Source organism: Abramis brama, assembly GCF_963993115.1.
Source record: "Abramis brama genome assembly, chromosome: 6".
NCBI lineage: Eukaryota > Metazoa > Chordata > Actinopteri > Cypriniformes > Leuciscidae > Abramis > Abramis brama.
Genome location: NC_139968.1, coordinates 43,900,323 through 43,912,802, shown reverse-complemented (window position 1 = coordinate 43,912,802; position 12,480 = coordinate 43,900,323). Strand labels below are relative to the sequence as shown.

The 12,480-nt window shown below is 40.9% G+C and overlaps 1 protein-coding gene across 28 annotated transcripts in view; it reads right to left on the bottom strand.

Annotated features, from left to right (window-relative positions):
* ptprsa (protein tyrosine phosphatase receptor type Sa) overlaps nt 1-12,480 on the bottom strand; it is a 207,822-nt gene that overhangs the window by 72,816 nt on the left and 122,526 nt on the right. For 21 of the 28 annotated variants that reach the window (XM_084117276.1, XM_084117265.1, XM_084117291.1 and 18 more), the window contains 2 exons: nt 11,404-11,592; nt 5,463-5,480 (listed from right to left, as the gene is read on the bottom strand). In XM_084117276.1, coding sequence (XP_083973402.1) covers nt 5,463-5,480; nt 11,404-11,592 — 207 coding nt within the window. The remainder of the gene's footprint in view (nt 1-5,462; nt 5,481-11,403; nt 11,593-12,480) is intronic. The other 7 variants (XM_084117266.1, XM_084117290.1, XM_084117292.1 and 4 more) reach the window with 1 other exon arrangement.

Below are 12,480 nucleotides of genomic sequence, written 5' to 3'. Positions count from 1 at the left end.
AAAATGGAAGGTGGTTTCTAAAGTGTGTGTGTGTGCTTGTGCACGGATCGTTTGATGTGCACATTGGCGCAGCGGGTGGCGGGGCAACAGCAGGTGGGCTTGGAGAGCTTTCTAAAGTCTCCTCAGGTGCGCAGCCGAAGGAGAACCGCTCGCGCGCAACCAGTGCTACGTGACGTTGTTGGAAAATCTGGTGGAAATCTCCACGAATCGTTCGTCCTTCTCAAGTCAATTCTGGAGTGCAGAAAACAGGCACGAATTTGAATGTTATCGGAGCAGGGGCTGATAAATAAACCATGGCACAGTGGTGTGCCAAGCTCTGACTTCTCTCCATCTTTCTTTCTCGTCTTCGCTGGGGTTGTAACTCTTGTGATGCCCTTTTCTATGAACAGTCAGGCTAATGATTGAGTAATGCCATTGAGGAAATCTTAGCAAGAACAGAGCAAATCCAAATTCATTAAATCCAAATTAATTCCCAGCGGCTCCAAAGCAAGCAAATGTTCTCAGGGCTCCTTCCTGCCTGAACAGGACTATTTTGGGTTCTCCTGCTTGCTATTCAGCCGACTGACGATTCCCCACTGACTTCATTACATATTTGCAGCTGTGTTTTTTCCCCCTTGCCTGTTTCCGCTTGGGCTCGGATAAGCTCACTGAGAATATATGATCTGGGGAGGGATTGACAGTGTTCCCTACTTTAGCAGTCTTTCTCAAAATCTATCAATCTCTTTGTCCTCACTGCTCGTTGGTATGGAGAGGAAACATTAGCATAAAGCTAATCAGGTTTCTGCGCTCTCGTTTACTGTCCTCGCATCACATTTTGAGCTTATTTTTCTCCCAAACAGTCCTAAGCTAACTAAGCAAGAGGGATATTTAACAACAACGCTCCCTGACAATGTTTAACATGTCGGAAACCGTTCAAAAGGTCTTTGATCCCCTCTCACTTTTCCCTCAAATCTCCCTTTTGCTCAGCCACGAGAATGTTTTCAGTTATTATCTTTTGTGGATAATTACATTTTGAATTTCCATTATCCATCCTGCCTGTGGCGTCTTTGAGGCTGCCGGTGTAGCCTTTCTGTTAGCGGCACAGCTAACAACAAAACAAGCTGTTATCTTACTTAACCAATAGTGTCGAGCTCAAAGAGTCATAACACCGCACAATACCATTTTTGTTAAAAGGCAAGTGGAAATCATTTTCTGAATATCCGTGCCACAACGCAATCATCTAGCTGACATGAACCCTCTAGCTATGAACTATTATCTGAAGCTGAACAATAATGAATATATTAGAGGATTCAAATGCCTTCTGCGAACTGTGAGAGCACTATGAATAACCCAAAAGCAACAGAACCTTCACTGCTGACGACCAGGGTGAAAATCAGCAGAAGTTTGTAGAAGAAAGCATGATCAAATTAGCCAACATGTATTTAAAGGTGACATATTATGCCCCTTTTCCCCTTTTTTTAAGATGTAATATAAATCTATGGCGTCCCCAGAATGTGTCTGCGAAATTTCAGCTCAAAATACCAGATCATTTATTATAGCTTGTCAAATTTGCCTCTTTTTGGGTGTGAGCAAAAACACGCAGTTTTTAAATCTAGCCAAAAAACGTAGTTTTATAGTCTGGCATATGACGATATGTGAGAGTTGTCTTATTGTTTTCTTCTGTGCTGTTGACTGTTTGTATCATTGATATGTGATATGTGTGAACAGCACTTTGAGAAACACTTGCTGTTTTTAAAAAGTGTTTCATATATAAACTTTTACTTGACTTTTGTGTGTGTCCCTTTAAATGCAAATGAGCTGCTGCTCCCCGTCTCCGTTCAGAAGAGGGCCGATCCTTTACACGAGCTTCGGCAATAACAAAACACGCGAATAATGCAGCCAACGACAGAACAGTCTCATGCTTTGCTGGAACTTTTGCCATTGCGTTAGAACTGGTTACACTATTGTCGCTTGTGAAAACTAAATGGTGGCGCCGTGTGTGTAAACGTGCAGATTAAGGGCCGGTAATATTATAATAAGATCCTCTTCATACATCAGAAGGGGAGCGAAATCTGATCAGCTTATTATTTTACATGCTTGCAGAGAAAGGCTTACCAAAACAAAGTTACTGGATTGTCACGTTTTCTGGGTTGGTAGAAGCACCGGGGACCCATTATAGCACTTAAACACGGAAAAAGTCAGATTTTCATGATATATCCCCTTTTAATAAACAAACACCGGGATGTGTGAATGACAGCCAGTCTGTTTCTGTGGAAATCTCTCAGGCACAGATAATGCAGATGACCAAGACTTCCACTGATCACGCTATGCCGGCATATCCAACTAGTCACGGATTGTGGAAAGCTCTTTTTGGGAATTCTCCACTGCATCGGTGTCAACACGAACCGTGTCCTTTAAAATGGCCATTAAGTGTTTTTCTGCCGATCCGCCGGAGTTGGCGTGAGCTTGTGACTGGCCGACACGCGGTAGCTGTTGACCTGCAACCGGTTGGGGCTTTAGCGACGGCCTTGGGAGACAAAGTCTTGTCATCTCCCGTCATCCATCCGATCCCGGATCATGGGGGAAAACAGGCTGGGCTGTCTGTAAAGTGGAGGCCGTGTCAGGAGGCAGCTCTGCTGGGGCGTAGAGCGCGGCAGCCAGGTGTGGAGTCGAGGAGAGCGCTGAACCGTGACCGACGCTACCGCGCAGCTGTCTATTACAGCCTGTGTGCACGTGACGGCTCTCGCCAGGCTTGATTAACCTCAGCTCTCAAACAAACGAAACCTGACCATCTTCAACACACACAAACACACAATTCCCAGCACCTACAGTCCCATTTGAGTAATTCAATTAGTGGGCAATGCTGGCGCATGATTGATTTGTTTGTGGGATCGACCGCGTTCTTGTTATTTTTGCCTGCATAAGCGGGACTGATTTGGAAAGAGAGTATCATACTAGCTGGATATAGTGTGCATGCTAAGTTTGCTTAAATGTGCAGTATGCATCCCATTTACATTTATGCATTTGGCAGATGCTTTTATCCAAAGTGATGATATACTGCATCCCAAAATGCAATGCGCTTTTAGTTGACCTTCCAGTTTTCAGTGTGACTAATGACCTGGAAGTAATCATAATTCAGCACTTATCTCTTTTCTTTTACTTATTTTTTGATTGGTCCACCAAAAGTAAAGACAATCTTAAATGAAATTGAATGAAAATGTTTATTTCAGAGATCATATTCTTAATGGGTATTATTTGTTAAAATATCTAAAAATCCCTAAAAACTAGACAAACTTACTTATTAGATATTGAGGCTTGTTTTAATAACGTGCATACTTAATAGTTTAATACACTTAATATCAACTTGCAGTATTGCTTTAAATACATTTATTTAGCTTTTTTATTGGAAATCAAGTCAAAAAAGATCTTCCAAAAAAGAATAAAAAAGGTTTATTTGAAGTGCCAAACATGAACATACTACTGCATTTTACTTTACAATCTACTGTTTAAACAAAAGTAGGCACCATACAATATATAATGTGTGGCAGTAATTCTGAACACAGCCAACGTTCCTCTCCAATATTTTTATGCACATTTCTTGTAAATCTGACAGCTAATCACATGCTAAAAATGGAAAGAAAAATGGGACTTTTGCTTTAAAAAGATAGCCAGCAATGACTGTGCCAGCATGTACGCGTATGGACACACACCAAGGTCATTCGATTTGGAGCATCATCATGGGGCCGAGACGTAATGCAATTGTTGTCAACTTCCATCTGTTGGCTTGTAGTGCTCTCATAAAGACGGCAATGATGCGTGCACACATCCAACGGGTCCACCGCGGGCCACTCGGACTGTCATTTAGAGGCGACAGGTCATCTGCACCAACTAACTCTCATAGACCGAACTGGCATGACTTAAGATCATGTTTATGCAAGTCGCTAAGCTAACCAATGCAGTAATTGAGCTTTGTTAAGATGCCTGAACCCGACGCGTGACTGTGCTGCACATTTAGCCCAGACTGGGCCTGAGTTTGTAGAAGCTGCCCTGGGCAAAAGCTCTGTCTGGGATCACTAATCTCATTATGCAAATGCTGCTTTATAAGTCACGTTCAGTTTAGCGAGCAGCAACATGATTAATGTGCAGTGTTTTTGCATTATAAATATGCATGTTGGTGTGTGTAATCGAAGAAAGAGCTTTTATGCTGTATACTTTACTAGCTGTTGCCAATATAATGTACTAATAAACATATCTATCTATCTATCTATCTATCTATCTATCTATCTATCTATATCATCATCAATCAATCAATCAATCAATCATCTATCTATCTATCTATCTATCTATCTATCTATTTATCTATCTATCAATCAATCAATCAATCAATCAATCAATCAATCAATCAATCCATCCATCCATCCATCCATCCATCGATCCATCCATCGCATTTATTATTAAATTATATAATATAGAAATCTAGCAGGTGGAGCTGGGGAGGTGGAGGGGTTCAGAGGAATGCGCTGCAAGACTAGCCTACATCAAACACTGAATCAGACTATTTAAATGTTGAGCAATCGATCTCATTTTTCATTTTTCGAGTTTCACGACTGAACTAGATATAGGCAGTTTCGCTTGCGATCCAATTATGATATTGCAACGCATATTGAATCGTGACACATATCGCAAAGTTTATCATATCGCAAGGAAGTTGACGAAACCCAGCACTAAACAAATCTAGACAAATTCAAGAAATATAGACAAACGAGATCAATTTAGGCACCTGTAAACATACAAAATTGAACATTTGAACAAGAAGAATGCACAGAATTACACCCCAAATTGTTATTGTGATGATTACCATTTGAATCGTAGCTTCGTTCATCCAGGAAATTAATGTAAAAATCTAAACAAATTCGCTCACCTACCTGTTCGCTGTGAAAAAGAAGGCACTTTGTTAACATTAGAAACTGTACACAGTTTTCATACAGTATATATAATGAAATGAATATCGATCTATATCTGGAGCGACCCCTCTGAACATCAGCCCTGATATCATCTCCAAACTCTGTGGAAACAGAGACATTTTAGCTGGAAAAGGTCTAGGTAAATTTGTGTAACGTTAGCACTGGTGATTCGGCTGGAGATGAGATCAGGACTGAAAGGAAAGCTGCGACACCGTTTACCCGGTGTCCTCATTAGCGTGATAAGTGTGGCCTGAAAGCGCGGCCTGAAAGCGCCCCGCCAAACAGCACAAATGTCACAGACGTAGGTAAACACCAACCCCGACACCTGTCTGACTCCCAACACTGACATTAAACACACATGAGACAGGACACAGATACAAACACACACACAAAGACACACAATGAAAGCTGGAGAAAGAAGAGGACAGCCGCTCTCCACTTCCAGACGGTCGTCTGGAGTCATTAGTTAGTTGAGGTAGTTAAGTTAAGGTTAGTTGTGTTTTTATATTAGCGTCTTACCTCGGATGGGAGTACCCTCTGGAAAAAGACACAAACGAAACAGACATCAGTTTAGTTCACGGTTAATAGAGAGGTGCAGGTATGACGTCACTTTGTAGGCTAATCGGCTGTTAGCATCACACTGGTTCCCTCCACAAAACATTGACTCTGGGACAATGGAAGTGCTAAAATGCTAACTTGTTTCCGCGTTTTGGCTTACAAAGTGATGTCATACCTGCACCAATTTATGTACGTTCAGGTTATGACTCTCTTAATGTACTGGTTAGTTTAGTTTGAGATCATCATCACAGATTTAGTAAAGGTTAAAGACCTGCCAGTGCTGGACGTGGAGCTTTACATTCATCTTTCTTTCCCTCCTCTACTTACAATCGGATATGTTTGTAAAGGTTAAAGACGCTAAAGAAAATGTGTTTGACCAATTCATGATCTTTTGAACATTTTAGCAGTTTTTTTCAATAATTACAAACATTTTAGCTTTATTATGTATAGAGAAACCACACATAAAAATAGTTTATAAAAGCATAAATTAAACATAATGTTTATTTGTATTTATTTTATTTTTTGAATTTCATTTATTATTTCATTTACTTTAATTTACTATTATTATTATTATTATTATTATATTAATAATAATGGCTATTTTACTAAATAATTTATTCATTAAATAATTTTAATTAATAAATAATATAAATAAATTATAAAAGTTATTTAAATATATTTTATTTCATAATACATTATTAAATGTAATGATTTATTTTATTAATCGTATTATTGTTCGTTATTATTATTGAGTTTCATTTTTCTAGGCTGTATAGCACTGAAAAAAATCAGTCTAATAAAAATAATTATTAGTTCATATAATACATTATTAAATATGTTTTAGTTTTAGTTTTATTTTGCTGGGGTCCACTGAAAATTCTAAAAAATCTATAATAATAATAATAATAATAAAACTTTATTTTCTTCATAATTACATACTAAAAAAATATGTATAAATTATACTAAAACTGGATATAAAATAATTTAAATATAATTTAAATAAGATATTAATTTAAAACTCTCCACAGTTGCAGCCAGACATGTGAAATGAGGCCTTAAGATCAAGCAGAAGCTGTAAGCATTATGATGGTTAGCATTATCTTACCAATGTCTACGTGACATATCTAACATTCACAAGCAAAGCTGTCTTTGCCCTTCGTCTTCCTATCTTTAACACCTGGCAATGGCCTTTTTTAGGTTTATTTCTCCACTATAATCAGCTCGTTGAAATCCTGTCCCTCTCTGACCCCAGCACTATAGAAACACAGCGAGCTCTTTTGTCCAGCAGCATGAAGGTCATCTGAGTAACGTGAAGGATATTTTGCCTGCTTCTCGATCAGACTGATATTAACGTCTTATATTGTCTCCGGCAGTGCTAAAACGCACCATTTTATTCAGTATTCCTGTTTAAAAAACACCAATATCAGGCCTGGAAATAAATAACGCTGTGCCTTGACAAACAAAATATAATAAAAAGAATGTAAATAAAGGGGGTTTCATCTAGTATTTATATTTATGAGCTTCCTAACAGCAATACACAATACAAATGCACAACGCTGCGAGAAGTGCACTAAATAATTCAACCTACAGCCGAACGCATGTGAGCTTTGAGGCTCATGGAGGGCGTCTTTTTGAAAAGCAGGCAAAATATTCATAATTTAAAAGTTGTTTATGTATATTTAAGGAGTTGAGGAGGAATCAGAAGAGGAGGGCACGGGGATTAGGGATCGTCAGTGTTTAGTTAGTATCAGGGACGTTGAGGCAGCAGAATTAGCTTGTTTTTGTTCCTACTAGAATCAAAGTTATGGTTAAGGTTTGGAAAGAACTGGTTAGGTGAGGTTAGGTTAAAGGTTAGAGGTTTTCAAACACACAAATTCCACACAGAATGACTGGACAAAATGCTAAAAAGTGCTGTCGTTTGCTCAAAGAAGCTTCCAGGCATTCTCAATCTACTCTGGCAAGAAAAAAAAGTGGGTTTTATAGGGGGCGGCAGACAATCTGGCCGCGGTCTTAATCCATCTGCATGGCTGAAACTGAGTCCGGCTCACTGCCATGCGTTTAGGCTCGAGTGACCTTAAAAATGTCTCCGCTGAAGCGCAGATGTCGTCTCTCCCTACAGAAAAACTCACCGCCTACATCGTATCAAACGGCCGGTGACTCGCAGATTGAGAGGCTGCTCAATGGGTGGAGCTTGACATCCAGCCCCGCCTCTCTGTACACAATGGGTGGAGCTTGACATCCGGCCCCACCTCTCTGTATGCAATGGGTTTGGCTTGACATCCAGCCCCGCCTCTTTGTAAGTAATGGGTGGGGCTTGGCCTCTCTGTATGTAATGGGTGGGGTTTAACATCCAGCTCCACCTCTCTGTACATAATGGGTGGAGCTTGAAGGTCCATTCACATCCTAACCCTAATTAGGTTAAGCTCCACCTATTAGGTCCACAGGACTAGGTCAAGCTCCACCCATTACACCCACAGTGATTGGTCTGTATAAATGAATACACTTTTAAGTATAAACAGACGCAAGCCACAAAAGCCTTCAAACTACCTAAAGAGCTTGACGTTTCTTCTATTTAAAGACCTAGAACTGCTACACTGACCTAAAGAACTAACAATGAAACATCATTGTCTTCAATTTTCAAAAAAACATATAGCAACGCTACAGAAGTTCATTTGGGTCCATCAAGTCACAGTGAGAGCCGTGCTCTTAACCACTGCAGAGCTTAAAAGCCATCAATTAGACAAGCACCTCGGGGTCTGTTCCAATCAGACCGCCAGCCAGCGTGCACAGGAAGTGCAAACCGCAGCAGGAAGCTGTCCATTTATCTGTCCCGCGTTCCTCCCAAGGTATCGCCTGTGGAGATTTCAGGAGGAGCAGCTGTACCTACACCAGGACGAGATCCATATATCAGACAGTGGCCGCAACTGTGACGGCTGCTGCCAACTAAAGAAAGGACACGGGTTATTCAACAGCACGCCAAATCTTGTTTTCCTCTCAAGAAAAATGACTTCGGCCCCGGTATGGAAACTAAAGAGATCAGTTTCACTTCGGAATTGAGATAAAAACAGGAAAGCAGGAGTCTTGGCTGGCGTCGATAGCTACAGGCCTTTTTCTCATCAGCATAAATCCCTCCAGGTCGGAGGATCGGGTAGCAGGATCACTCTAAAGTAAACATCCCTACATAAGACACCTTCACTCGCTCTCAGGGCTCTGCTGAAAGAGCTTTCAAAGACACAACAAAACATGTGATGAAAAATCAAGTCAGCATGAAATCAAACACAACCACTTGAACTAGGATAAGGTGATCTCCCAGATGAAAACTACCCAAAACCCCACTAAAACCAGCTGGCAGACCAGTTTGACCAAGCTGGGAGATCAGCTAAGACTTACTTAGGCTAGATTTCTTCAGCTGAGCGTCTAAGGTCATTAAGGTTGTGAGGCATGTTGGGATAATGTTAATTAATAGCCAAATACATTACTTTCTGGTCTCATATGTATATGCAAAAATTAAGCCAATTTTTCACAATCCAATCAATTCCTGATAAATTTTCTACTTTACATCCAAGAAACACCTCGACTTACAGAAGTAAAATGGGGTTTGAATGCCATTTCATGTTGTCTTTACCTTTCAAGCACATGAACTATGGAGGACCTGCGAATGTAATCCATCCCTTGGGTACAGGACCTCAGGTGATGTTGCTTTTGGCTACTTTAGAGATCCAGGCTGGGCCGGAAGGCTCCAAGGCCCCAGCAGTTTTCAGCCATCTAGGCTGGTTCTGCTCAGATGATAAATATGTTATTGTGATGGAGTTGAGCAAGCGCTCGGTGGCACACGGACCGAGGGTGTGTCCGGCGGTCAACAACACAACCGCAACTGCTTGGCCGGAGCTTCTGAAATTCTAATCTGTTATTCTTCTGTTTTATAACCATCAGAATATTTGTGGCCGGTGAGAGTTGAAGCAAAGCCAGAGAAGGAATTTTCTTGAGAGCTGGATGTGAATGAAGAACACTAGATGGTAAATCCACACACGCAAACTCGCACACACAAAGACGTTCTGCAGTGTGTCATCCCCAAAAGCTGGGTTGAGTCTTGAGAGAAACTGGGAAATGTTTCATGTTAGTGGGCGAGGAGAAGAAAAAGAAATAAGGAGGGTACAGACAGACGTGAAAGGGAAAGCAGAGGGTAGGACATGCATTTTAAAGCGAAGTTAAAATGCCATCTGCTTCAGGGACACTAGGAAGCTTGCGCACTCACTGAGACACTTACCAAAGGCTTCTGGAAATGATAATAAACAGAAAAAGAAACAGAAAGGAACAATAAAACAGCACATTTTAGGGTCGGATTCACAGCAGCTTCACACATCCTGAAATCAACAGAGCTTAGTGGGGAAGATCTCTTTGTAGGATGACACGTCAGATGGTTAGATGCACGTTAAACAGATTTTAGACACGTTTTATGACCTCATTTGATGATAATAGAGCCTAGCTTATGGGGGAATCTCACAAAACTTGTCGAGAACATTTCCAGGTTTCTACATTTACAGAAACTGCTATGTTAAATGTATAGTTAGAGATAAGGTTAGATTTCTGTTTTATATATAGTGTGTGAAAACACAGTCAGACAAATTGCTCTTGATAAAATAAATATTGCCTTAAGAAATTCATTAACATCTCTATAGATTTAGAAAAATTTGGCATTTTAATTACCAATTAGACGTACCAAATAAATACTACTAAAAGCATTTAGATAACTCACTAACACACAAATTGAATTAAGACCATGATTATAGCTAATTTGTACATGCTGTATGCTGAGCATACTGAATTTAGTTTGTCTAATTAGTAGTACTCCAATGGTATGTTAATTATCAAGGGCTAGTCAGTGTTCTGCATGTGAATGCCGCCAGAAACCTGCTTCAATTGAAAGACAAGAGAACAGACAGTGAAGCACAACAACATGTATGACCCACACACACAGTGACGAAAAGACAGACAAAACACACAGAGGGAGGACAGGTCGCACAGCCATGCTAAACTTAGCTGCTAACTGTTTTGGCTGTATGCTAACAAACATTTTCAGATTTGTCTGGTTAATCTTGTATGTCTGTTGGCAGGGAAGAGACATTAGCTTGCAAAATGAGCTACGAGTGCTAACCTTGAGGCTAGTGACTTCGCTAATGGAAGCTAAAAGGGTTGACTATTTAGTCCTCCTTGTCCTCAACTGGAGAAGTCAAAGGCATTTGTGTTCCTGTACCACAGCCAACGGTGTTACAGAGGCCTGTGATACCCCCTCAGCGAGTCTGGGTCTTCCATTAACACGGAGCAAAACAATGCACTCAAGTCTAACATAAGTGAGAGCAGATGTAGCCGTTCACCGCCAAACCATTTTGCTTGAATCTGAATGCCATGACGGATCCTGAAAAGGGGAACTCTGGGTAGGCGAGTTCAGGTCAAGGGTTGGTAGCTGAATATCTACTGCCCATACCAATTTGCATCAACAGCTCTGAATCAGATGCAACCCAATAGATTCTCTTTTCTCTGTTGCTGACAAATCACTGACCCACAACGGTGGCCTTGGGGCAACTGGAGCGCTAGACTTAATGAGATATATAATTAGACTCTGTTTTACTGGATCTTTCAATAAAGTTTCATTAGCCTAAACCAGACATTAATCATACGCTTGCCACAAAATCTGGACTAAGCTCCTCTGACACTGTTCATTAAAAGTCATTATCTTTCCATTTCAGCTTCCCTAGCAACTTTAGTGTGTTGCATTAACGCTCTGGGTGGTTGTTTTGGAAGAGTACCTACAATCAGAAAAAGGGCTGATGCAGAATCCTAAAACGGAAGCAGTGAGAGGAAAAGAAGTATATTAGCAGTAAAGCACCGGCATTGGTCTTACCTGATCTGAGCTGTTTGATTCTGCCGTTACTTGTGCTAGGGTCGATGGGAAGGAAGTCTTTGAACCAGGTAATTTCCGGGTCGGGGTTACCACTGGCGGCGCAAAGCATGGTAGCCGTGCGTGTGCGTTCCACTACCTTCAGCTGTGGGCCCATGTCAATGTTGGGGAACCCCCCAGGAAGTAGGTCTTCTGTTGGGGAGAACACAGAGAAGTTTAAAGATAAGCAGTAGACAATTATATGACAATTACCAACTGGAAAGTTGCTACTAAGCAAGCTTCTGGAAGAACCACCTTGACATGGAATGAGCTCTGTAGTGGAGAATGCGAGAGGTTTGGACACAAATAGTGTACATTCAAGATGTCAATAGGGGCTTTTGCAGTGGGTAGGTCTAGGAACTCAGTTATAGGTACTAGCCACCAGGGTGGTTCCCAGAGAACTAAATGTTCCCCTAGGCCCATTTTCCTGGTTGCATTCGCACAGCCAGTAGGAACTCTGAAGTGACGTAAGCCATGATTGTTTTGCGCTTTTATTTTGAAGGTGCGGCGGACATTGACGGTGCTGAGAACGCCAGAGCACACAGTGCTCCCGTTCTTCGTCTTCATTAGTTTACGATCTGTTTAACAGCCCTGTCTAATATGTGATTAGATAGAACTGTTCTACAAAGAAAGTAAACCATATATGAATATATTAGCATTTGCCATGTGATTGGAGCCCAATGTCGCTAGCTGAGAAATACATAATCATGTTTGGCTTTGTCCCCTCAAATTCCAGTTAGATTTTCCCCTTAGCATAAAAGTTGAGAGGTCCATTTATCACTGTTTTCCATGTTCGTAGAGTTAGTTTGTGGAGTAAATATATAGGCTATAATCTGTGTGTTTACATAGCTTTTTAAAAAAATTGCGGGTGCTGGTGTTTCGAACGCATTTGGCCAATCAGTGTACTTTTACGTCACTGGTAGATCCTATTGTGCTGGGATAGACCCTACTCTGAAGTAGGAGCTAATTTAGTTCCCCCAAAAGGCGGGACTAAAATCGTTCCCAGTTCCTGCGGTGCGAACACGCCAAAAAATGGGTACT